General features: G+C 41.0%; 1 protein-coding gene across 2 annotated transcripts in view; it reads right to left on the bottom strand.

The window, feature by feature from the left end:
* LOC115181407 (beta-1-syntrophin-like) overlaps nucleotides 1-25,836 on the bottom strand; it is a 49,056-nt gene extending 23,220 nt beyond the window's left edge. The window contains exons 1-2 of one of the 2 annotated variants that reach the window (XM_029743344.1): nucleotides 24,940-25,836; nucleotides 13,744-13,960 (exon numbers count right to left, since the gene is read on the bottom strand). In XM_029743344.1, the coding sequence (XP_029599204.1) occupies nucleotides 13,744-13,960; nucleotides 24,940-25,465 (743 nt within the window). In that variant the 5' untranslated portion in view covers nucleotides 25,466-25,836. The remainder of the gene's footprint in view (nucleotides 1-13,743; nucleotides 13,961-24,939) is intronic. The other variant, XM_029743343.1, reaches the window with a different exon arrangement.
* Between the last annotated feature and the right edge of the window lie 581 nt (nucleotides 25,837-26,417).

Raw genomic sequence — 26,417 nt, 5'->3', positions numbered from 1 at the left:
CACTCCCCAGTCTCCCACCAACCCTCCCCCCACCTCCCACTCCCTCACCAACCCTCCCCCCACCTCCCACTCCCCCACCAACCCTCCCCCCACTCCCCCACCGACCCTCCCCCCACTCCCCAGTCCCCCACCAACCCTCCCCCCACCTCCCACTCCCCCACCAACCCTCCCCCACTCCCCAGTCCCTCACCAACCCTCCCCCCACTCCCCAGTCCCCCACCAACCCTCCCCCCACTCCCCAGTCCCTCACCAACCCTCCCCTCACTCCCCCACCAACCCTCCCCCCACTCCCCAGTCCCCCACCAACCCTCCCCCCACACCCCACTCCCTCACCAACCCTCCCCCACTCCCCAGTCCCCCACCAACCCTCCCCCACTCCCCAGTCCCCCACCAACCCTCCCCTCACTCCCCAGTCCCTCACCAACCCTCCCCCCACTCCACAGTCCCTCACCAACCCTCCCCCCACTCCCCAGTCCCTCACCAACCCTCCCCCCACTCCCCAGTCCCCCACCAACCCTCCCCCCACTCCCCAGTCCCCCACCAACCCTCCCCCACTCCCCAGTCCCCCACCAACCCTCCCCCCACTCCCCCACCAACTCCCCCCACTCCCCAGTCCCCCACCAACCCTCCCCCCACTCCCCAGTCTCCCACCAGATGGGTGGGCATTGCACTTACAAGCTCAATCAAGCACAACTCAAATATTTGAAAGACTTGAAATAGTATTTGAACCCAGGTGTGTTCTCCCCATTCAAGGCCCATCCACATCCAGCCAGGTCATCTCTCCAACATGGGACACTAACTGCTGAGCCATTAAAGAAGCCAAGGCCAGATTTAGAAAGTGGACTCACTGTGTGGCAAATCTTTCAATGCCTTTCCTGGTCAATGATGGTCTGTCTGCCTGTTCGTTTTCCACTGACAAACTGCTTTTTATTTGAGAGGAAAAACACTGCTCGCAAAAGGCAAATATCTCAAGCTAAAATAGGCATGAGAAAACTACACTTTAGCATCGTTTTACTCTCTATGACGTCCTAAGTTAATACTAAATCAGTCAATATTAAGCCTAGTCTATTTATAGTCCTAGAATAAATGAGAGAGAGAGAGAGAGAGAGAGAGAGAGAGAGAGAGAGAGAGAGAGAGAGAGAGAGAGAGAGAGAGAGAGAGAGAGAGAGAGAGAGAGAGAGAGAGAGGAGAGAGAGAGAGAGAGAGAGAGAGAGAGAGAGAGAGAGAGAGAGAGAGAGGAGAGAGAGAGATAGAGAGAGAGAGAGAGAGAGGAGAGAGAGAGAGAGAGAGAGAGAGAGATGCAGTAAATCTGTCTGATGAGGGAGGAAACTCTCTCCTCTCCTGGCTGGGTAGTGTGGACGTCTCTCACCTAACAGCTGTTTAACAGCTAAATAAAACGGTGAAACGTACAGGAAACTCTCTCCTCTCCTGGCTGGGTAGTGTGGACGTCTCTCACCTAACAGCTGTTTACATTTCCACTAGTGACCAGATCTCTGCTCCTCTCTACCAGTCAGCTACAACAAGCCTGCAGACAAGACATCAGGAACATCTCAGATAGCAGCATGTGTGTTTGTGTGCTAGCAGTATCTTCCAGTAAGTAACTCTAAAGTAACTGAAGGTTAGCCTGTTGTTGTGAGCTACGTGCTGAACCATGGAACTACTTAATAGACGACCAAAACATTGTAGTGACGCCAGTAAATATCACTCAATACAAACACATGCTAGGTTGTGATAGTGTGTTAGATGAACCTCTGTGTTTAGTGATTTATATCTGATGTGTCTGGGACTGACTGGATAAAACATTCACTACTTTGATGGTTATATTGTCATGTTTGTTACTGTCGTTCTACTGTTGGTGTGATACTGCAACACTGACAGCAGAGGTAAGACCAATGTGCTGTGGCATAGAAATAGAATTACTAGAAGGGGAAGGCCCTCAGAGCCATGGTAATTTGACTAGAAAGGGAATTGTCCCACCGTTCTAGTACTCTGTCTATGCTCTTTGGTCTGTGAGGTGAACCACACTATGAACAGGAAATCAGTCACTGAGGGGTTAGACGACAGCTAACCTACTTAATGAAGAGCCAGTATGGCTCATTTACAGAGCATTCAGAAAGTATTCAGACCTCCTGACTCTTTCCACTGTTTGTTACGTTACAGTCTTATTCTAAAATTGATTAAAAAAAACCTCATTAATCTACACACAATACCCCATATTGACAAAGCAAAGAGGTTTCTTTTGTGCAAATTTATATAAAATAAAAAAATGAAATATCACGTTTACAGCACATAGGTCTTACCTCTGCTGTCAGTGTTGCAGTATCACACCAACAGTAGAACGACAGTAACAAACATGACAATATAACCATTAAAGTAGTGAATGTTTTATCCAGTCAGTCCCAGACACATCAGATATAAATCACTAAACACAGAGGTTCATCTAACACACTATCACAACCTAGCATGTGTTTGTATTGAGTGATAATGTTTCGGTGTCATATCTAAATAACTGGACTGTATAAATACCAGGCCTGTCTAAATGACTGTATAAATACCAGGCCTGTCTAAGTGACTGTATAAAGACCAGGCCTGTCTAAGTGACTGTATAAAGACCAGGCCTGTCTAAGTGACTGTATAAAGACCAGGCCTGTCTAAGTGACTGTATAAATACCAGGCCTGTCTAAGTGACTGTATAAAGACCAGGCCTGTCTAAGTGACTGTATAAAGACCAGGCCTGTCTAAATGACTGTATAAAGACCAGGCCTGTCTAAATGACTGTATAAAGACCAGGCCTGTCTAAGTGACTGTATAAATACCAGGCCTGTCTAAATGACTGTATAAATACCAGGCCTGTCTAAATGACTATAAATACCAGGCCTGTCTAAGTGACTGTATAAATACCAGGCCTGTCTAAATGACTGTATAAAGACCAGGCCTGTCTAAATGACTGTATAAATACCAGGCCTGTCTAAATGACTGTATAAATACCAGGCCTGTCTAAGTGACTGAATAAAGACCAGGCCTGTCTAAGTGACTGTATAAAGACCAGGCCTGTCTAAATGACTGTATAAAGACCAGGCCTGTCTAAGTGACTGAATAAAGACCAGGCCTGTCTAAGTGACTGTATAAAGACCAGGCCTGTCTAAATGACTGTATAAATACCAGGCCTGTCTAAGTGACTGAATAAATACCAGGCCTGTCTAAGTGACTGAATAAAGACCAGGCCTCTCTAAGTGACTGTATAAAGACCAGGCCTGTCTAAATGACTGTATAAAGACCAGGCCTGTCTAAATGACTATAAAGACCAGGCCTGTCTAAATGACTGTATAAAGACCAGGCCTGTCTAAATGACTGTATAAAGACCAGGCCTGTCTAAATGACTGTATAAATACCAGGCCTGTCTAAATGACTGTATAAAGACCAGGCCTGTCTAAGTGACTGAATAAAGACCAGGCCTGTCTAAGTGATTGTATAAAGACCAGGCCTATCTAAATGACTGTATAAAGACCAGGCCTGTCTAAATGACTGTATAAAGACCAGGCCTGTCTAAATGACTGTATAAATACCAGGTCTGTCTAAATGACTGTATAAATACCAGGCCTGTCTAAATGACTGTATAAAGTCCAGGCCTGTCTAAATGACTGTCTAAAGACCAGGCCTGTCTAAATGACTGTATAAATACCAGGCCTGTCTAAGTGACTGTATAAAGACCAGGCCTGTCTAAATGACTGTATAAAGACCAGGCCTGTCTAAATGACTGTATAAAGACCAGGCCTGTCTAAGTGACTGTATAAAGACCAGGCCTGTCTAAGTGACTGTATAAAGACCAGGCCTATCTAAATGACTGTATAAATACCAGGCCTGTCTAAGTGACTGTATAAAGACCAGGCCTGTCTAAATGACTGTATAAATACCAGGCCTGTCTAAGTGACTGTATAAAGACCAGGCCTGTCTAAATGACTGTATAAATACCAGGCCTGTCTAAGTGACTGTATAAAGACCAGGCCTGTCTAAATGACTGTATAAATACCAGGCCTGTCTAAGTGACTGTATAAAGACCAGGCATATCTAAGGACGGGCTCAGGGCGATCGAGTTCCTGGTCGGGTGGAGGTGTCGGCCTTGGATAGGTTAAAGATGAGGAGGTAAGGGAGAACGGCAAAGTCAGATCCATAACTTTGGGATAAAATACAACCGTAAAATTGTACCGTGGGGCGGCAGGTAGCCTAGTGGTTAGAGCGTTGGGCCAGTAACCGAAAGGTTGCTAGATTGAATCCCTGAACTGAGAAGGTAAAAATCTGTCGTTCTGCCCCTGAACAAGGTAGTTAACCCACTGTTCATAGGCTGTCATTGTGAATAAGAATTTGTTCTTAACTGACTTGCCTAGTTAAATAAAGGCGAGCATGATCAACTGGTCCCTAAAGTAAAGGTAAAGCTGAGGACATAAGGTAGGCTATGTGTGTTGAATAGAAACCGTTTCTCTATGCTGGTTAATTAAGGTAGGCTATGTGTGTTGAATAGAAACCGTTTCTCTATGCTGGTTAATTAAGGTAGGCTATGTGTGTTGAATAGAAACCGTTTCTCTATGCTGGTTAATTAAGGTAGGCTATGTGTGTTGAATAGAAACCGTTTCTCTATGCTGGTTAATTAAGGTAGGCTATGTGTGTTGAATAGAAACCGTTTCTCTATGCTGGTTAATTAAGGTAGGCTATGTGTGTTGAATAGAAACCGTTTCTCTATGCTGGTTAATTAAGGTAGGCTATGTGTGTTGAATAGAAAACCGTTTCTCTATGCTGGTTAATTAAGGTAGGCTATGTGTGTTGAATAGAAACCGTTTCTCTATGCTGGTTAATTAAGGTAGGCTATGTGTGTTGAATAGAAACCGTTTCTCTATGCTGGTTAATTAAGGTAGGCTATGTGTGTTGAATAGAAACCGTTTCTCTATGCTGGTTAATTAAGGTAGGCTATGTGTGTTGAATAGAAACCGTTTCTCTATGCTGGTTAATTAAGGTAGGCTATGTGTGTTGAATAGAAACCGTTTCTCTATGCTGGTTAATTAAGGTAGGCTATGTGTGTTGAATAGAAACCGTTTCTCTATGCTGGTTAATTAAGGTAGGCTATGTGTGTTGAATAGAAACCGTTTCTCTATGCTGGTTAATTAAGGTAGGCTATGTGTGTTGAATAGAAACCGTTTCTCTATGCTGGTTAATTAAGGTAGGCTATGTGTGTTGAATAGAAACCGTTTCTCTATGCTGGTTAATTAAGGTAGGCTATGTGTGTTGAATAGAAACCGTTTCTCTATGCTGGTTAATTAAGGTAGGCTATGTGTGTTGAATAGAAACCGTTTCTCTATGCTGGTTAATTAAGGTAGGCTATGTGTGTTGAATAGAAACCGTTTCTCTATGCTGGTTAATTAAGGTAGGCTATGTGTGTTGAATAGAAACCGTTTCTCTATGCTGGTTAATTAAGGTAGGCTATGTGTGTTGAATAGAAACCGTTTCTCTATGCTGGTTAATTAAGGTAGGCTATGTGTGTTGAATAGAAACCGTTTCTCTATGCTGGTTAATTAAGGTAGGCTATGTGTGTTGAATAGAAACCGTTTCTCTATGCTGGTTAATTAAGGTAGGCTATGTGTGTTGAATAGAAACCGTTTCTCTATGCTGGTTAATTAAGGTAGGCTATGTGTGTTGAATAGAAACCGTTTCTCTATGCTGGTTAATTAAGGTAGGCTATGTGTGTTGAATAGAAACCGTTTCTCTATGCTGGTTAATTAAGGTAGGCTATGTGTGTTGAATAGAAACCGTTTCTCTATGCTGGTTAATTAAGGTAGGCTATGTGTGTTGAATAGAAACCGTTTCTCTATGCTGGTTAATTAAGGTAGGCTATGTGTGTTGAATAGAAACCGTTTCTCTATGCTGGTTAATTAAGGTAGGCTATGTGTGTTGAATAGAAACCGTTTCTCTATGCTGGTTAATTAAGGTAGGCTATGTGTGTTGAATAGAAACCGTTTCTCTATGCTGGTTAATTAAGGTAGGCTATGTGTGTTGAATAGAAACCGTTTCTCTATGCTGGTTAATTAAGGTAGGCTATGTGTGTTGAATAGAAACCGTTTCTCTATGCTGGTTAATTAAGGTAGGCTATGTGTGTTGAATAGAAACCGTTTCTCTATGCTGGTTAATTAAGGTAGGCTATGTGTGTTGAATAGAAACCGTTTCTCTATGCTGGTTAATTAAGGTAGGCTATGTGTGTTGAATAGAAACCGTTTCTCTATGCTGGTTAATTAAGGTAGGCTATGTGTGTTGAATAGAAACCGTTTCTCTATGCTGGTTAATTAAGGTAGGCTATGTGTGTTGAATAGAAACCGTTTCTCTATGCTGGTTAATTAAGGTAGGCTATGTGTGTTGAATAGAAACCGTTTCTCTATGCTGGTTAATTAAGGTAGGCTATGTGTGTTGAATAGAAACCGTTTCTCTATGCTGGTTAATTAAGGTAGGCTATGTGTGTTGAATAGAAACCGTTTCTCTATGCTGGTTAATTAAGGTAGGCTATGTGTGTTGAATAGAAACCGTTTCTCTATGCTGGTTAATTAAGGTAGGCTATGTGTGTTGAATAGAAACCGTTTCTCTATGCTGGTTAATTAAGGTAGGCTATGTGTGTTGAATAGAAACCGTTTCTCTATGCTGGTTAATTAAGGTAGGCTATGTGTGTTGAATAGAAACCGTTTCTCTATGCTGGTTAATTAAGGTAGGCTATGTGTGTTGAATAGAAACCGTTTCTCTATGCTGGTTAATTAAGGTAGGCTATGTGTGTTGAATAGAAACCGTTTCTCTATGCTGGTTAATTAAGGTAGGCTATGTGTGTTGAATAGAAACCGTTTCTCTATGCTGGTTAATTAAGGTAGGCTATGTGTGTTGAATAGAAACCGTTTCTCTATGCTGGTTAATTAAGGTAGGCTATGTGTGTTGAATAGAAACCGTTTCTCTATGCTGGTTAATTAAGGTAGGCTATGTGTGTTGAATAGAAACCGTTTCTCTATGCTGGTTAATTAAGGTAGGCTATGTGTGTTGAATAGAAACCGTTTCTCTATGCTGGTTAATTAAGGTAGGCTATGTGTGTTGAATAGAAACCGTTTCTCTATGCTGGTTAATTAAGGTAGGCTATGTGTGTTGAATAGAAACCGTTTCTCTATGCTGGTTAATTAAGGTAGGCTATGTGTGTTGAATAGAAACCGTTTCTCTATGCTGGTTAATTAAGGTAGGCTATGTGTGTTGAATAGAAACCGTTTCTCTATGCTGGTTAATTAAGGTAGGCTATGTGTGTTGAATAGAAACCGTTTCTCTATGCTGGTTAATTAAGGTAGGCTATGTGTGTTGAATAGAAACCGTTTCTCTATGCTGGTTAATTAAGGTAGGCTATGTGTGTTGAATAGAAACCGTTTCTCTATGCTGGTTAATTAAGGTAGGCTATGTGTGTTGAATAGAAACCGTTTCTCTATGCTGGTTAATTAAGGTAGGCTATGTGTGTTGAATAGAAACCGTTTCTCTATGCTGGTTAATTAAGGTAGGCTATGTGTGTTGAATAGAAACCGTTTCTCTATGCTGGTTAATTAAGGTAGGCTATGTGTGTTGAATAGAAACCGTTTCTCTATGCTGGTTAATTAAGGTAGGCTATGTGTGTTGAATAGAAACCGTTTCTCTATGCTGGTTAATTAAGGTAGGCTATGTGTGTTGAATAGAAACCGTTTCTCTATGCTGGTTAATTAAGGTAGGCTATGTGTGTTGAATAGAAACCGTTTCTCTATGCTGGTTAATTAAGGTAGGCTATGTGTGTTGAATAGAAACCGTTTCTCTATGCTGGTTAATTAAGGTAGGCTATGTGTGTTGAATAGAAACCGTTTCTCTATGCTGGTTAATTAAGGTAGGCTATGTGTGTTGAATAGAAACCGTTTCTCTATGCTGGTTAATTAAGGTAGGCTATGTGTGTTGAATAGAAACCGTTTCTCTATGCTGGTTAATTAAGGTAGGCTATGTGTGTTGAATAGAAACCGTTTCTCTATGCTGGTTAATTAAGGTAGGCTATGTGTGTTGAATAGAAACCGTTTCTCTATGCTGGTTAATTAAGGTAGGCTATGTGTGTTGAATAGAAACCGTTTCTCTATGCTGGTTAATTAAGGTAGGCTATGTGTGTTGAATAGAAACCGTTTCTCTATGCTGGTTAATTAAGGTAGGCTATGTGTGTTGAATAGAAACCGTTTCTCTATGCTGGTTAATTAAGGTAGGCTATGTGTGTTGAATAGAAACCGTTTCTCTATGCTGGTTAATTAAGGTAGGCTATGTGTGTTGAATAGAAACCGTTTCTCTATGCTGGTTAATTAAGGTAGGCTATGTGTGTTGAATAGAAACCGTTTCTCTATGCTGGTTAATTAAGGTAGGCTATGTGTGTTGAATAGAAACCGTTTCTCTATGCTGGTTAATTAAGGTAGGCTATGTGTGTTGAATAGAAACCGTTTCTCTATGCTGGTTAATTAAGGTAGGCTATGTGTGTTGAATAGAAACCGTTTCTCTATGCTGGTTAATTAAGGTAGGCTATGTGTGTTGAATAGAAACCGTTTCTCTATGCTGGTTAATTAAGGTAGGCTATGTGTGTTGAATAGAAACCGTTTCTCTATGCTGGTTAATTAAGGTAGGCTATGTGTGTTGAATAGAAACCGTTTCTCTATGCTGGTTAATTAAGGTAGGCTATGTGTGTTGAATAGAAACCGTTTCTCTATGCTGGTTAATTAAGGTAGGCTATGTGTGTTGAATAGAAACCGTTTCTCTATGCTGGTTAATTAAGGTAGGCTATGTGTGTTGAATAGAAACCGTTTCTCTATGCTGGTTAATTAAGGTAGGCTATGTGTGTTGAATAGAAACCGTTTCTCTATGCTGGTTAATTAAGGTAGGCTATGTGTGTTGAATAGAAACCGTTTCTCTATGCTGGTTAATTAAGGTAGGCTATGTGTGTTGAATAGAAACCGTTTCTCTATGCTGGTTAATTAAGGTAGGCTATGTGTGTTGAATAGAAACCGTTTCTCTATGCTGGTTAATTAAGGTAGGCTATGTGTGTTGAATAGAAACCGTTTCTCTATGCTGGTTAATTAAGGTAGGCTATGTGTGTTGAATAGAAACCGTTTCTCTATGCTGGTTAATTAAGGTAGGCTATGTGTGTTGAATAGAAACCGTTTCTCTATGCTGGTTAATTAAGGTAGGCTATGTGTGTTGAATAGAAACCGTTTCTCTATGCTGGTTAATTAAGGTAGGCTATGTGTGTTGAATAGAAACCGTTTCTCTATGCTGGTTAATTAAGGTAGGCTATGTGTGTTGAATAGAAACCGTTTCTCTATGCTGGTTAATTAAGGTAGGCTATGTGTGTTGAATAGAAACCGTTTCTCTATGCTGGTTAATTAAGGTAGGCTATGTGTGTTGAATAGAAACCGTTTCTCTATGCTGGTTAATTAAGGTAGGCTATGTGTGTTGAATAGAAACCGTTTCTCTATGCTGGTTAATTAAGGTAGGCTATGTGTGTTGAATAGAAACCGTTTCTCTATGCTGGTTAATTAAGGTAGGCTATGTGTGTTGAATAGAAACCGTTTCTCTATGCTGGTTAATTAAGGTAGGCTATGTGTGTTGAATAGAAACCGTTTCTCTATGCTGGTTAATTAAGGTAGGCTATGTGTGTTGAATAGAAACCGTTTCTCTATGCTGGTTAATTAAGGTAGGCTATGTGTGTTGAATAGAAACCGTTTCTCTATGCTGGTTAATTAAGGTAGGCTATGTGTGTTGAATAGAAACCGTTTCTCTATGCTGGTTAATTAAGGTAGGCTATGTGTGTTGAATAGAAACCGTTTCTCTATGCTGGTTAATTAAGGTAGGCTATGTGTGTTGAATAGAAACCGTTTCTCTATGCTGGTTAATTAAGGTAGGCTATGTGTGTTGAATAGAAACCGTTTCTCTATGCTGGTTAATTAAGGTAGGCTATGTGTGTTGAATAGAAACCGTTTCTCTATGCTGGTTAATTAAGGTAGGCTATGTGTGTTGAATAGAAACCGTTTCTCTATGCTGGTTAATTAAGGTAGGCTATGTGTGTTGAATAGAAACCGTTTCTCTATGCTGGTTAATTAAGGTAGGCTATGTGTGTTGAATAGAAACCGTTTCTCTATGCTGGTTAATTAAGGTAGGCTATGTGTGTTGAATAGAAACCGTTTCTCTATGCTGGTTAATTAAGGTAGGCTATGTGTGTTGAATAGAAACCGTTTCTCTATGCTGGTTAATTAAGGTAGGCTATGTGTGTTGAATAGAAACCGTTTCTCTATGCTGGTTAATTAAGGTAGGCTATGTGTGTTGAATAGAAACCGTTTCTCTATGCTGGTTAATTAAGGTAGGCTATGTGTGTTGAATAGAAACCGTTTCTCTATGCTGGTTAATTAAGGTAGGCTATGTGTGTTGAATAGAAACCGTTTCTCTATGCTGGTTAATTAAGGTAGGCTATGTGTGTTGAATAGAAACCGTTTCTCTATGCTGGTTAATTAAGGTAGGCTATGTGTGTTGAATAGAAACCGTTTCTCTATGCTGGTTAATTAAGGTAGGCTATGTGTGTTGAATAGAAACCGTTTCTCTATGCTGGTTAATTAAGGTAGGCTATGTGTGTTGAATAGAAACCGTTTCTCTATGCTGGTTAATTAAGGTAGGCTATGTGTGTTGAATAGAAACCGTTTCTCTATGCTGGTTAATTAAGGTAGGCTATGTGTGTTGAATAGAAACCGTTTCTCTATGCTGGTTAATTAAGGTAGGCTATGTGTGTTGAATAGAAACCGTTTCTCTATGCTGGTTAATTAAGGTAGGCTATGTGTGTTGAATAGAAACCGTTTCTCTATGCTGGTTAATTAAGGTAGGCTATGTGTGTTGAATAGAAACCGTTTCTCTATGCTGGTTAATTAAGGTAGGCTATGTGTGTTGAATAGAAACCGTTTCTCTATGCTGGTTAATTAAGGTAGGCTATGTGTGTTGAATAGAAACCGTTTCTCTATGCTGGTTAATTAAGGTAGGCTATGTGTGTTGAATAGAAACCGTTTCTCTATGCTGGTTAATTAAGGTAGGCTATGTGTGTTGAATAGAAACCGTTTCTCTATGCTGGTTAATTAAGGTAGGCTATGTGTGTTGAATAGAAACCGTTTCTCTATGCTGGTTAATTAAGGTAGGCTATGTGTGTTGAATAGAAACCGTTTCTCTATGCTGGTTAATTAAGGTAGGCTATGTGTGTTGAATAGAAACCGTTTCTCTATGCTGGTTAATTAAGGTAGGCTATGTGTGTTGAATAGAAACCGTTTCTCTATGCTGGTTAATTAAGGTAGGCTATGTGTGTTGAATAGAAACCGTTTCTCTATGCTGGTTAATTAAGGTAGGCTATGTGTGTTGAATAGAAACCGTTTCTCTATGCTGGTTAATTAAGGTAGGCTATGTGTGTTGAATAGAAACCGTTTCTCTATGCTGGTTAATTAAGGTAGGCTATGTGTGTTGAATAGAAACCGTTTCTCTATGCTGGTTAATTAAGGTAGGCTATGTGTGTTGAATAGAAACCGTTTCTCTATGCTGGTTAATTAAGGTAGGCTATGTGTGTTGAATAGAAACCGTTTCTCTATGCTGGTTAATTAAGGTAGGCTATGTGTGTTGAATAGAAACCGTTTCTCTATGCTGGTTAATTAAGGTAGGCTATGTGTGTTGAATAGAAACCGTTTCTCTATGCTGGTTAATTAAGGTAGGCTATGTGTGTTGAATAGAAACCGTTTCTCTATGCTGGTTAATTAAGGTAGGCTATGTGTGTTGAATAGAAACCGTTTCTCTATGCTGGTTAATTAAGGTAGGCTATGTGTGTTGAATAGAAACCGTTTCTCTATGCTGGTTAATCAAGGTAACATCTCTTAAACTCTGAACACTGAGCGTTGAGAACCATAGCAGTTAATCCACTGTGACTGTCACCGAGACGACCATCCCAGGAAAAACACGTGGTGGGAGTTTCTCATTGGTGGTGGATGAGATGAGTCCCTCCCCCCTCACAATTGAATGTGTTGTATTTATTCCAGCGCCTGCAGAAAGGATTCACACCCCTTGTCTTTTTACACATGTTGTTGTGTTACAGTCTGGATTCAAAATGGATTAAATTGAGATTTTGATTCACCGGTCTACACACCATACCCCATAATATCAAAGTGGAATTATGTTTACGAATTATTTAAAAATGAAACGGTGAAATGTCTTGAGTCAATTCAACTCCTTTGTTATGACAAGCCTAAATATGTTCAGGAGTAAAGATGTGCTTAACAAGTCACATAATAAGTTGCATAGACTCACTCTGTGTGCAATAATAGTTTCTAAGATGATTTTTGAATGACTACCTCATCTCTGTACCCCACACATACAATTATCTGTAAGGTCCCTCAGTCGAGCAGTGAATTTAAAAATAGATTCAACCATAAAGACCAGGGAGGTTTTCCAATGCCTCGCAAAGAAGGGCACCTATTGGTAGATGGGGGGGGAGTAGACATTGAATATCCCTTTGAGCATGGTGAAGATATTAATTATACTAACCTAAATGACAGCGTGAAAAGAAGGCAGTACAGAATACAAATATTCCAAAACATGCATCCTGTTTGCAATAAGGCACTAAAGTAAAACTGCAAAAAATGTGGCAAAGATATTAACTTCATGTCCTGAATACAAAGTGTTATGTCTGGGGCAAATCGAACACAACACATTAATGAGTACCATGCTTCATATTTTCAAGCATGGTGGTGGCTGCATCATGTTATGGGTATGCTTGTCATCGGCAAGGATTATGGAGATTTCAGGATAAAATAAACAGAATAGAGCTAAGCACAAGCAAAATCTTAGATGAAAACCTTGTTCAGTCTGCTTTCCAACAGACACTGGGAGACAAGTTCACCTCACAGCAGGACAATAACCTAAAACACAAGGCCAAATATATCCTGGAGTTGCTAACCAAGAAGACAGTGAATGTTCCTGAGTGGCCTAGTTACAGTTTTGACTTATATAGGTTTGAAAATCTATGGCAAGACTTGAAAATGGCTGTCTAGCAATAATCAATAACCAACTTGACAGCTTGAAGAATTTAAAAAAAGAATAATGTGCAAATATTGTACAACCCAGGTGAGCAAAGCTCTTAGAGACTTACCCAGAAAGACTCACAGCTGTAATCACTGCCAAATGTGATTCCAACATGTATTGAGGCTGGGTTTCTGTACAGCACTTTGTGACATCAGCTGATGTAAGAAGGGCTTTATAAATAAATGTGATTGATTGGTTATAAATACATTTGATTATTGACTCAGTGGTGGGAATACTTAAGTAAATTAGATATTTCTGTATTTCATTTTCAATACATTTTCTAAAAACATGTTTTCACTTTGTAATTATGGGTTATTGTGTGTAGATGGGTGGGCGGAAAAAATCAATGGAATCGATTTTGAATTCAGGCTGTAACACAACAAAATGTGGAATAAGTGAAGGGGTATGAATACTTTCTGAAGGCACTGCATCTGGCAAAACACTAGCAATATAAATCCAATCAATTATAATTGTAGAAGTGTTAGCCCACCTAGCTCTGCACCCCTGCCGTTACGCCCCCTGTGGATAATAATATACGGGGGGAAACAGAATAATAGTAATGCAGAATAATGCTGGAGACTTTACCTGTTTTCAGGGTCTGGAGAAGTCATGCTCCTGGTGATGTAACACATCTTTAAGGGGATGTACCTCCTGTCCCCCTGTAGGGACATGGTGGGGGTGACGGGGACGTCACAGTGGGGGCTACCCAGCCTCGGGGACTCAGGTGGGGGCGTCTCCCAGCCTATCTCTGACACAGGAGAACCCTTCTTCACATAGGGGGTGGCTTCTCTCATGTACTTCACTGGAATATGAGAGACGACAATTATGAGTAAGCTTTTTCACAACCTGTCTAGGGGCTGGCTTCCCACATGTACATCACTGGACCAACAAGACAAAGGAATAATTGACTATGTTTTCATTGGTAGACAGGTCATGCCTTTAAGTGCTGTTATTTTGGTGAGGATAGTGCTAAGAGTCCTTGCCAACGTAACTTTAGTAAAGCTAGCTAGTATACTATAGAGGAGATTGACATGCAGACTCAAAAAGTGACCCAGCTGTAACCCCACAATCTGTACCAGGCAGGTAGTGGTCCAATTATATTACACAGTTCTATTAGTGGTCCAGTTCTATTAGTGGTCCAATTATATTACACAGTTCTATTAGTGGTCCAGTTCTATTAGTGGTCCAGTTCTATTAGTGGTCCAGTTCTATTACACAGTTCTATTAGTGGTCCAGTTCTATTAGTGGTCCAATTATATTACACAGTTCTATTAGTGGTCCAGTTCTATTAGTGGTCCAATTATATTACACAGTTCTATTAGTGGTCCAGTTCTATTACACAGTTCTATTAGTGGTCCAGTTCTATTAGTGGTCCAGTTCTATTAGTGGTCCAATTATATTACACAGTTCTATTAGTGGTCCAGTTCTAATAGTGGTCCAATTATATTACACAGTTCTATTAGTGGTCCAGTTCTATTAGTGGTCCAATTATATTACACAGTTCTGTTAGTGGTCCAGTTCTATTACACAGTTCTATTAGTGGTCCAGTTCTATTAGTGGTCCAGTTCTATTAGTGGTCCAATTATATTACACAGTTCTATTAGTGGTCCAATTATATTACACAGTTCTATTAGTGGTCCAGTTCTATTACACAGTTCTATTAGTGGTCCAGTTCTATTAGTGGTCCAATTATATTACACAGTTCTATTAGTGGTCCAGTTCTATTAGAGGTCCAGTTCTATTAGTGGTCCAATTATATTACACAGTTCTATTAGTGGTCCAGTTCTATTAGTGGTCCAGTTCTATTAGTGGTCTAGTTCCATTAATGGTCCAATTATATTACACTGTTCTATTAGTGGTCCAGTTCTATTAGAGGTCCAGTTCTATTAGTGGTCCAATTATATTACACAGTTCTATTAGTGGTCCAGTTCTATTAGTGGTCCAGTTCTATTAGTGGTCTAGTTCCATTAATGGTCCAATTATATTACACTGTTCTATTAGTGGTCCAGTTCTATTAGTGGTCCAGTTCTATTAGTGGTCCAGTTCTATTAGTGGTCTAGTTCCATTAATGGTCCAATTATATTACACAGTTCTATTAGTGGTCCAGTTCTATTAGTGGTCCAATTATATTACACAGTTCTATTAGTGGTCCAGTTCTATTAGTGGTCCAGTTCTATTAGTGGTCCAGTTCTATTATACAGTTCTATTAGTGGTCCAGTTCTATTAGTGGTCCAATTATATTACACAGTTCTATTAGTGGTCCAGTTCTATTAGTGGTCCAAATATATTACACAGTTCTATTAGTGGTCCAGTTCTATTAGTGGTCCAGTTCTATTAGTGGTCCAGTTCTATTAGTGGTCCAATTATATTACACAGTTCTATTAGTGGTCCAATTATATTACACAGTTCTATTAGTGGTCCAGTTCTATTAGTGGTCCAATTATATTACACAGTTCTATTAGTGGTCCAGTTCTATTAGTGGTCCAGTTCTATTAGTGGTCCAGTTCTATTAGTATTACACAGTTCTATTAGTGGTCCAGTTCTATTAGTGGTACAGTTCTATTAGTGGTCCAATTATATTACACAGTTCTATTAGTGGTCCAGTTCTATTAGTGGTCCAATTATATTACACAGTTCTATTAGTGGTCCAGTTCTATTAGTGGTCCAATTATATTACACAGTTCTATTAGTGGTCCAATTATATTATACAGTTCTATTAGTGGTCCAGTTCTATTACACAGTTCTATTAGTGGTCCAATTATATTACACAGTTCTATTAGTGGTCCAGTTCTATTAGTGGTCCAGTTCTATTAGTGGTCCAGTTCTATTAGTGGTCCAATTATATTACACAGTTCTATTAGTGGTCCAGTTCTATTACACAGTTCTATTAGTGGTCCAATTATATTACACAGTTCTATTTGTGGTCCAGTTCTATTAGTGGTCCAGTTCTATTAGTGGTCCAATTATATTAAACAGTTCTATTGGTGGTCCAGTTCTATTAGTGGTCCAATTATATTACACAGTTCTATTAGTGGTCCAGTTCTATTAGTGGTCCAGTTCTATTAGTGGTCCAGTTCTATTAGTGGTCTAGTTCTATTAATGGTCCAATTATATTATACAGTTCTATTAGTGGTCCAGTTCTATTAGTGGTCTAGTTCTATTAGTGGTCCAATTATATTACACAGTTCTATTAGTGGTCCAATTATATTACACAGTTCTATTAGTGGTCCAGTTCTATTACACAGTTCTATTAGTGGTCCAGTTCTATTAGTGGTCCAGTTCTATTAGTGGTCCAATTATATTACACAGTTCTATTAGTGGTCAAGTTCTATTACACAGTTCTATTAGTGGTCCAGTTCTATTAGTGGTCCAGTTCTATTAGTGGTCCAGTTCTATTATACAGTTCTATTAGTGGTCCAATTATATTACACAGTTCTATTAGTGGTCCAGTTCTATTAGTGGTCCAGTTCTATTAGTGGTCCAGTTCTATTAGTGGTCCAGTTCTATTACACAGTTCTATTAGTGGTCCAGTTCTATTAGTGGTCCAGTTCTATTAGTGGTCCAATTATATTGCACAGTTCTATTAGTGGTCCAGTTCTATTAGTGGTCCAGTTCTATCAGTGGTCCAGTTCTATTACACAGTTCTATTAGTGGTCCAGTTCTATTACACAGTTCTATTAGTGGTCCAGTTCTATTAGTGGTCCAGTTCTATTAGTGGTCCAATTATATTATACAGTTCTATTAGTGGTCCAGTTCTATTAGTGGTCCAGTTCTATTAGTGGTCCGGTTCTATTAGTGGTCCAGTTCTATTATACAGTTCTATTAGTGGTCCAGTTCTATTAGTGGTCCAGTTCTATTAGTGGTCCAGTTCTATTATACAGTTATATTATAGTTCTATTAGTGGTCCAGTTCTATTAGTGGTCCAGTTCTATTGGTGGTCCAGTTCTATTGGTGGTCCAGTTCTATTGGTGGTCCAGTTCTATTATACAGTTCTATCACTGGTCCAGTTCTATTAGTGGTCCAGTTCTGTTAGTGGTCCAGTTCTGTTAGTGGTCCAGTTCTATCAGTGGTCCAGTTCTATTAGTGGTCCAGTTCTGTTAGTGGTCCAGTTCTGTTAGTGGTCCAGGTCTGTTATAAGTGTTAATTCCTTCTATAACGTGTTCTGAACTCACTTCTATGAGTCACAACACACATCATACCTTGTACCCAGTTTAACACTTTCTGTGAACTCAAAGATATTGCACCTCCATGGGAAAACGTTGGTTGGCATTGTTTGAGAGGATTAGATGGATCGCTCCAAACTATGGATGTGAACCTGGCCAACAGCTGAGAGATTAGTCATTAGAAGTATTCCACACCACACAAGAGGCCTAATCCAACCAAAGACCACAGCTCTGGGACATGGGATTCATTGGTCATTTGGTGGCTAAAGTGTTTCATAGACACAATCTGTGAATCACGTTAAATCCACAGCATTGATCACGAGTCACAGTAGACATGAATAACATAGCTATTATTACCCTGCTATAAACAAATGTATCAGACTGTATGGAGACCTTAGTTTAAATTACAGGGCCATGTGAACAACACTGATGTCAACCATTTACTCACTGCAAAAGGCAGGGATATGCTTCCACCAACAGTGATCTGTCTGACTGCATTACATCAATCTCCAAGAAGAAGTGGCAATATATTGCAGAAATATAATAGGTTTTAACAGTTTATAATCCTGAACTATGGAGCTCTAAACGTATCAGCTGATAAACAGTTTGGGATTTCACTGTTCGTTTTACATCAATCCAAGGGAAGGTTTCAGAGGATAATATGACAAAGATGTACTCAAAAGGTGTACAAACACGACACAGGAGGTTGGTGGAACCTTAATTAGGGAGGACGGAGCTTGTGGTAATGGCTGGAGCAGAATGAGTGGAATGGTATCAAATACATCAAACACATGGTTTCCATGGTTTCCATGTGTTTGATGCCGTTCCATCAACTCCGTTCTGGCTATTATTATGAGCCGTCCTCCCCTCAGAAACCTCCCCTGAAACACGAGGACGGGCCCTGTTCTTTAAGGAACGAAGTAAAGAAACTTCCCCTGAAACACGAGGACAGGCCCTGTTCTTTAAGGAACGAAGTAAAGAAACTTCCCCTGAAACACGAGGACAGGCCCTGTTCTTTAAGGAACGAAGTAAAGAAACCTCCACTGATATACGAGTACAGGCCCTGTTCTTTAAGAAACGAAGTAAAGAAACCTCCACTGAAACACGAGGACAGGCCCTGTTCTTTAAGGAACGAAGTTAAGAAACCTCCACTGAAACACGAGGACAGGCCCTGTTCTTTAAGGAACGAAGTAAAGAAACCTTCACTGAAACACGAGGACAGGCCCTGTTCTTTAAGGAACGAAGTAAAGAAACCTCCACTGAAACACGAGGACAGGCCCTGTTCTTTAAGGAACGAAGTAAAGAAACTTCCCCTGAAACACGAGGACAGGCCCTGTTCTTTAAGGAACGAAGTAAAGAAACCTCCACTGAAACACGAGGACGGGCCCTGTTCTTTAAGGAACGAAGTAAAGAAACTTCCCCTGAAACACGAGGACAGGCCCTGTTCTTTAAGGAACGAAGTAAAGAAACCTCCCCTGAAACACGAGGACAGGCCCTGTTCTTTATGGAACGAAGTAAAGAAACCTCCCCTGAAACACGAGGACAGGCCCTGTTCTTTAAGGAACGAAATAAAGAAACCTCCCCTGAAACACGAGGACAGGCCCTGTTCTTTAAGGAACGAAGTAAAGAAACCTCCCCTGAAACACGAGGACGGGCCCTGTTCTTTAAGGAACGAAATAAAGAAACCTCCCCTGAAACACGAGGACAGGCCCTGTTCTTTAAGGAACGAAGTAAAGAAACCTCCCCTGAAACACGAGGACGGGCCCTGTTCTTTAAGGAACGAAGTAAAGAAACCTCCACTGATATACGAGTACAGGCCCTGTTCTTTAAGGAACGAAGTAAAGAAACCTCCCCTGAAACACGAGGACAGGCCCTGTTCTTTAAGGAACGAAGTAAAGAAAACCTCCCCTGAAACACGAGGACAGGCCCTGTTCTTTAAGGAACGAAGTAAAGAAACCTCCCCTGAAACACGAGGACGGGCCCTGTTCTTTAAGGAACGAAATAAAGAAACCTCCCCTGAAACACGAGGACGGGCCCTGTTCTTTAAGGAACGAAATAAAGAAACCTCCCCTGAAACACGAGGACAGGCCCTGTTCTTTAAGGAACGAAGTAAAGAAACCTCCCCTGAAACACGAGGACAGGTCCTGTTCTTTAAGGAACGAAATAAAGAAACCTCCCCTGAAACACGAGGACAGGCCCTGTTCTTTAAGGAACGAAGTAAAGAAACCTCCCCTGAAACACGAGGACGGGCCCTGTTCTTTAAGGAACGAAGTAAAGAAACCTCCACTGATATACGAGTACAGGCCCTGTTCTTTAAGGAACGAAGTAAAGAAACCTCCCCTGAAACACGAGGACAGGCCCTGTTCTTTAAGGAACGAAGTAAAGAAACCTCCCCTGAAACACGAGGACAGGTCCTGTTCTTTAAGGAACGAAATAAAGAAACCTCCCCTGAAACACGAGGACAGGGCCCTGTTCTTTAAGGAACGAAGTAAAGAAACCTCTCCTGAAACACGAGGACAGGCCCTGTTCTTTAGCCTCCTCTGACTCAAACCCCGTACTGTCTTTGAGCTTATCATTACAGCAGACCTCTGCTCTACCCTGCTTCCTTCTGCTGGAACTGCAATAACCCTGCTCTGTGTGTGTGTGTGTGTGTGTGTAGAAACTCAACCAAACTTCCTGATAACTGAATGAGTCAATGACAGTGACGTATAAGTAATGAGGATAAGTTATCTCGTAACCAGAATCCTTAGTTTCTGTACCTGTATGTTTTTAACTCTGTTCCAAAATAGAAATGTTCCATCTTAGTAGAGGGGAAAATAAAAGTAGGAGGGGTTCATTATGTTTATGATTATTTCTATGCCTATGAGTCTGTACTTCCTGCCTAGGAGTCTGTACTTCCTGCCTAGGAGTCTGTACTTCCTGCCTAGGAGTCTGTAATTCCTATCTAGGAGTCTGTACTTCCTGCCTAGGAGTCTGTACTTCCTGCCTAGGAGTCTGTACTTCCTGCCTAGGAGTCTGTAATTCCTGTCTAGGAGTCTGTACTTCCTGCCTAGGAGTCTGTACTTCCTGCCTAGGAGTCTGTACTTCCTGCCTAGGAGTCTGTAATTCCTATCTAGGAGTCTGTACTTCCTGCCTAGGAGTCTGTACTTCCTGCCTAGGAGTCTGTACTTCCTGCCTAGGAGTCTGTAATTCCTGTCTAGGAGTCTGTACTTCCTGCCTAGGAGTCTGTACTTCCTGCCTAGGAGTCTGTACTTCCTGCCTAGGAGTCTGTACTTCCTGCCTAGGAGTCTGTACTTCCTGTGGGGATTGTTCTTGCTACAAAAGACATGAGCTCAAACTGAATCTGAATAATTAACTTGCAAGATTTCCATTTTGATAATTAATGTATTTGTAAAATATAGCACGAGAGAATAATGACTGCTTTGAAATAGAAATAGCATCTAAAAATGTATCTTAGTTGGGTCGTGTTCTTACTATTCGACCACATTTTCCTGTTAATGCATGTGGTTTGGGCAGTATGTCTCTACTCCATCCTGCTTGCTCGTAGAAAAACGAGCCGAATTAGCTTTCTGAATGAACCAACGTCCCCATAGAAACCCAGCTGGTAGAAACCCCAAGTCATTTAGAGAATCTCAACCTAATGGTTGGCTGCAAGTCATTTCTTCTTCAGTTATTATCCATACAATGGAAGACATTATAGAAGCCAGGATGTCTCTGAATTCTGAAATAACATTAAATCTATCTGCCCTATTGTCAGGTGTAATAATAACCAAGTCTTTGTGTTGTCAGCCTGTTAACTAGACACAGCCATTAGAGATAGTTATATTATTAACATGGGTACAGAATGGAGAGCTTTGTTAGCTGCTCTTATTGAGCTGAGAGAAGAAAATGGCTAATTTGACGTGACTTCTGGATGAGTAAAAGAACCGGGAACAAAAGGGGCCTTTTTATGAGACTTTAATTGCAGAATAGAATAGAGCTCTTTTTACCTCCACTGAATGGCAGGTAGATACTGCTACAGAACAAAACACCTTTTACAGAACACACAGAGGTCTACAAGGTGTCTTTTTCCCTCTGCCGCCTGAAAATGTTTGATCTTATCAAAGCAAGAACAAGGTACTTGAATGCCCAGTTAAATGGACTACAGTTTATATGAACTTTAGCAGAAATATTCAACAATATCACAGTGAGATTGACTGTGTTCATAACATGACTTGTATGTGAAGAACAACCTGTAGGGCCGTCTGTACTGTAGCTTATGGAAAACTAGTTAAAGGACCATATTCATATAATGAATTGAGTCAAAGTAAATGAATCAAACAGTAAATTCACAGAGTGGATAATAGGAGTGTTGAGAAAACTGTTTTCTAAACTGTATTAGGGCGAGGAGTAGATGGTTCACTCTGTCATCACAGTGTGTGTGTGTGTGTGTGTGTGTTTGTGTGTGTGTGTGTGTGTGTGTGTGTGTGTGTTTGTGTGTGTGTGTGTGTGTCTCATTGAGTCTCTACTGTCTACTGCCTAGCTGTCATCACAGTGTGTGTGTGTGTGTGTGTGTGTGTGTGTGTGTGTGTGTGTGTGTGTGTGTGTGTGTGTGTGTGTGTGTGTGTGTGGTCTCACTACTACTAACAGCTGGTGTAGTCATGAGAGCTTCTCTGATGACACAACCACCAGTCAACTTGCAGAGAGTGTTGTAGTCCAGACTGTCTGCTGATCACACACACACACACACACAGGTGAATGTGATGACAGCCAGGCAGTAGACTCAATGAGAGGTCACTTCTGTCACTAGAGACTACCACGAATGTTTACAACCTGTGTATTACACAGGATATAACATCATTGCGTGTGTGTGTGTGTGTGTGTGTGTGTGTGTGTGTGTGTGTGTGTGTGTGTGTGTGTGTGTGTGTGTGTGTGTGTGTGTGTGTGTGTGTGTGTGTGTGTGTGTGTGTGTGTGTGTGTGTGTGTGTGTGTGTGTGTGTGTAATACAAACAATGTGAAAGAGAAGCTGAAACACGGGAGTCCTCTGGTGTAGTGAGGCTTCAACTGAGAGAGAAGCTGAATCATGGGAGTTCTCTGGTGTAGTGAGGCTTCAACTGAGAGAGAAGCTGAATCATGGGAGTTCTCTGGTGTAGTGAGGCTTCAACTGAGAGAGAAGCTGAATCATGGGAGTTCTCTGGTGTAGTGAGGCTTCAACTGAGAGAGAAGCTGAAACATGGGAGTCCTCTGGTGTAGTGAGGCTTCAACTGAGAGAGAAGCTGAATCATGGGAGTTCTCTGGTGTAGTGAGGCTTCAACTGAGAGAGAAACTGAAACATGGGAGTCCTCTGGTGTAGTGAGGCTTCAACTGAGAGAGAAGCTGAATCATGGGAGTTCTCTGGTGTAGTGAGGCTTCAACTGAGAGAGAAGCTGAAACATGGGAGTCCTCTGGTGTAGTGAGGCTTCAACTGAGAGAGAAGCTGAATCATGGGAGTTCTCTGGTGTAGTGAGGCTTCAACTGAGAGAGAAGCTGAAACATGGGAGTCCTCTGGTGTAGTGAGGCTTCAACTGAGAGAGAAGCTGAAACATGGGAGTCCTCTGAGTTATTCAGTAACGCACAAATCAGCTGTTTCCTCATCTTCACTCCAATTCCTCTGACCAGAACTCAGCTTCTCAAGTACAATACTGTATCTCATACACGGTGTACTCAAAGGCATACATTGTGATCATGTTGTAGTCATTGCTGCACATTATCCCCATGCTTCATTCATAATTCACAAACATAGAACATGCTACAGTATGTACATCCTGTTATTAGCTCTTCAGAACAGTCTTTACAGACACACATGATGAATTTCAGGAGTGTGAGAACTCTCAGGAGGGCAATGCATTCCAACCAGTGGAGGCTGGTGGGGGAGCTGTAGGAGGACAGGCTCATTGTAATGGCTGGAATGAAATACATGGAATGGAGTCAAACATGTGGTTTCCATATGTTTGATACTGTTCCAATAGTTCCATTCCAGTGATTACAATGAGGCCGCCCTCCTACAGCTCCTCCCACTAGCCTCCTCTGACTCAAACCCCGTACTGTCTTTGAGCTTATCATTACAGCAGACCTCTGCCCTACCCTGCTTCCTTCTGCTGGAACTGTAATAACCCTGCTCTGTGTGTGTGTGTGTGTGTGTGTGTGTGTGTGTGTGTGTGTGTGTGTGTGTGTAAGCCTGTATTGTTTTGGTTAAAACTTGATATTACACTCCCAGTCCTGTGATTCCCAAGGTTGGATGATAAAGCTTTCCTCAGAAATTCAAAGTATTTGATTTCGCAACATGGAGAGGGAGTCACCTAAATATTTATCAACAAGGAACAAGGACATACAATTATTTCCTTATTCCGTAAACTGTTGACGTTGAAAACTTTTATTTTTGCAGGTGAAAATGTATGGAGAACAAAATAAAACCCTTTTGATAAATTACAATCATTTTTGTTTTGTTTTATAGCACTATGTAATGCTCCATGGCTAATTTTAGTTTTTCTAGATTTAGAATGTAAAACAACATTTATAAAGCAAACATTAACCCTTAGGTCTTGCACAGAGAGTAGTTCAATTGTTTAAGCATATGTTGCAGAACAGGGATTACACATTCTTTTCTCCGAATACTGACAAAAAAATAGGTGTTACGGTGCTTAGCCATCAAGTGACAGAGTTGACAAGCCACTTACAGAGTTGACAACAGATACTCAAAACAGATATATTTTTGCCTCTAAAAGTAAAAGTTCAATTGAAACATTTGTGGAAAATAATTCATTAAAAAAATCCCCAATAAAAACAACCATTCTATCAGATTTGTCAGCACTCTCTCATTCAACATTCATATTCTATCATAATCTATCAATCAGCCAGAGAGTTGATGTTTTACTTCATTCAACATTCATATTCTATCATAATCTATCAATCAGCCAGAGAGTTGATAGTTGGTTGTTACCATGGTAATTCCAATATTGTTTGTTTAAATATATTTATTCTATAAGGCACCTCTGGGGTCTGTGGTATATGGCCAATATACCACGGCTAAGGGCTGTATCCAGAACAGCCCTTAGACCACACCTCCTCATGCATTATTGCTTAATTAGAGAACTTTCCAGACTATGAGTGGTCTTGTTGCACTACATGTAATGAGAACATGAAGAGGTCATTATGGTAGAGCTGTCCCTGCTCATTCCTGATTTGAGTTGAACAAATCTCCAGACACATCTTTTAGGAATCACAGTTTCGAGATAAATAATCTTTAAAGTCACGTAAGGCTATTGCAAGAAACAACATAAGATTTTTTCAGTTTTCCATTATTGCCCCAAAAAATTTAACACTATTTTGGAGTTTCAAATAGCCATCCTTTTGCCCCGGCATTGAGCAGACATGGAAATGAATAATATTGAAAGTATTTCGAAAATTGAAGGAAAAAAAGAATAATGTTTGTTTGTTGGCCCAGTTGACAGAGGTTGATCACTCATATGTTTGAGAGCAGAAATATTCATGTGCGTAATTCCTCTGGCAGCCTGCATATAGATTCGAGGATGCCCCCGGGCCCCCCCACTTCACCAAGAAAGAATGTATCGAACGACAGTTGGTCCCGTTCCGTTCTTACCTTCTAGCGTCACCTCTCTCCCGGCTCGTTTGAGCCCCTGCACCGCCTCGTCATGCGTAGCGTCCCGCAGGTTCACACCGTTCACCGACAGAATCGCGTCACCGACATATAAGGCTTGGGTTTGATCCGCAGCCAGACCTTTGAAGATCTTACTAATAAGTATGGGCATTTTATTCTCTTTTCCTCCCTTTATGCTGATGCCGAGTCCTCCTACCTCTTGCTTTATTACTTTCACACATCTTTTTCGGTTGGCAATCGCCTCTGGGACTTGGTCCTGTAAATCCGTGAAAGCGGTCCTCACCGCAGTTTTCGGACTGTTTGTGTGATCCGGGTGAGTTGCGTTGCACCCGTAAGATCCATTGGTGATGCCGTTTAGGGTCACATTCTCTCCCAGGTCCTCGCAGCTCAGCGTTAGAGTTTCTTCGTTCAAGTTAGCCAAAACTTTGTGCCATCGGTCCCTCACTAAAACCTCCAAAAATCCACTTTTTTGTACTCTGTTCCCCGAAATTACTGTAGCTACCGCCATCTTTGACGCATTCTTAAAATGCCATGTGATTAAAACTTGCAAAGGACTTTACCCCCGACCTTCTCGGCATGGCTTTCCAGTAGTTCAGCAACTTCAGCTAACGGCGCTTTTTTTTGGCAACATAACCCAGTCCCTGCTCCAACAGCCCATATCCTCTTTGGGTGGAGCAAACCTCGAAGGGCAATCCCACTAAGCAAATCACATTTCTATCCACACAGAACACTGCCGAGCGCTGTGCTGAAGTTCAAATGACATGTGTAGCCCACACTAACGTAATGTAAGAGCGTAATACCTTATTACACCCCTATTACATACATTATTACCACCCTTTGACAAACATTACCAGGCATGCTTGGTTTTATTCAGAGGGCGACCCGTGTAAAGGAATGTCCCAATGTTGGGACAGTTGGCACTTTGGAGGTGTCCGCCTAGTAGACTTTTGCCTGTCCCGCTCTCTCTCTTGTGCGGCCCATGCAGCGTGCCAGGTGCGCATTGTTTGCTCGGCTTCGGCAGCGGATTTGTTGGGGGGTTGAAACACAAAACTTTCGTAAAAAAAAAGTGAAGTCGTATTTCCTAACATCTCACGGACTAAATACACGTTCAATGGTCAATACACGTGTAAAATAGCCTACAATAGCCTAATAATCTACAAATATGCATTATTATAGGCTAATTGGGAATGAGCATATTCTATGAGTTATTTGTAATGGATGATATACTAGGCGTGGTGGTTACATTTTTCCAACGAAAAACGATGAGAGAACTTTACAGAAATATGTAAACGCCATCTGAAACACGATGAGAAAACGTTATAGAAGTACTGTATGTTAGCGCCATCTGATGGTGGAGAGAGAACCGGCGTAGCCCTGCTGTCTGTCACAATATACAGTCTATACCTGCTGTCTGTCACAATATACAGTCTGTAGCCCTGCTGTCTGTCACAATATACAGT

The sequence above is a fragment of the Salmo trutta genome, unplaced genomic scaffold, assembly GCF_901001165.1.
Source record: "Salmo trutta unplaced genomic scaffold, fSalTru1.1, whole genome shotgun sequence".
In the NCBI taxonomy this organism is placed as follows: domain Eukaryota; kingdom Metazoa; phylum Chordata; class Actinopteri; order Salmoniformes; family Salmonidae; genus Salmo; species Salmo trutta.
This window is presented reverse-complemented; position numbering and strand designations above follow the sequence as displayed.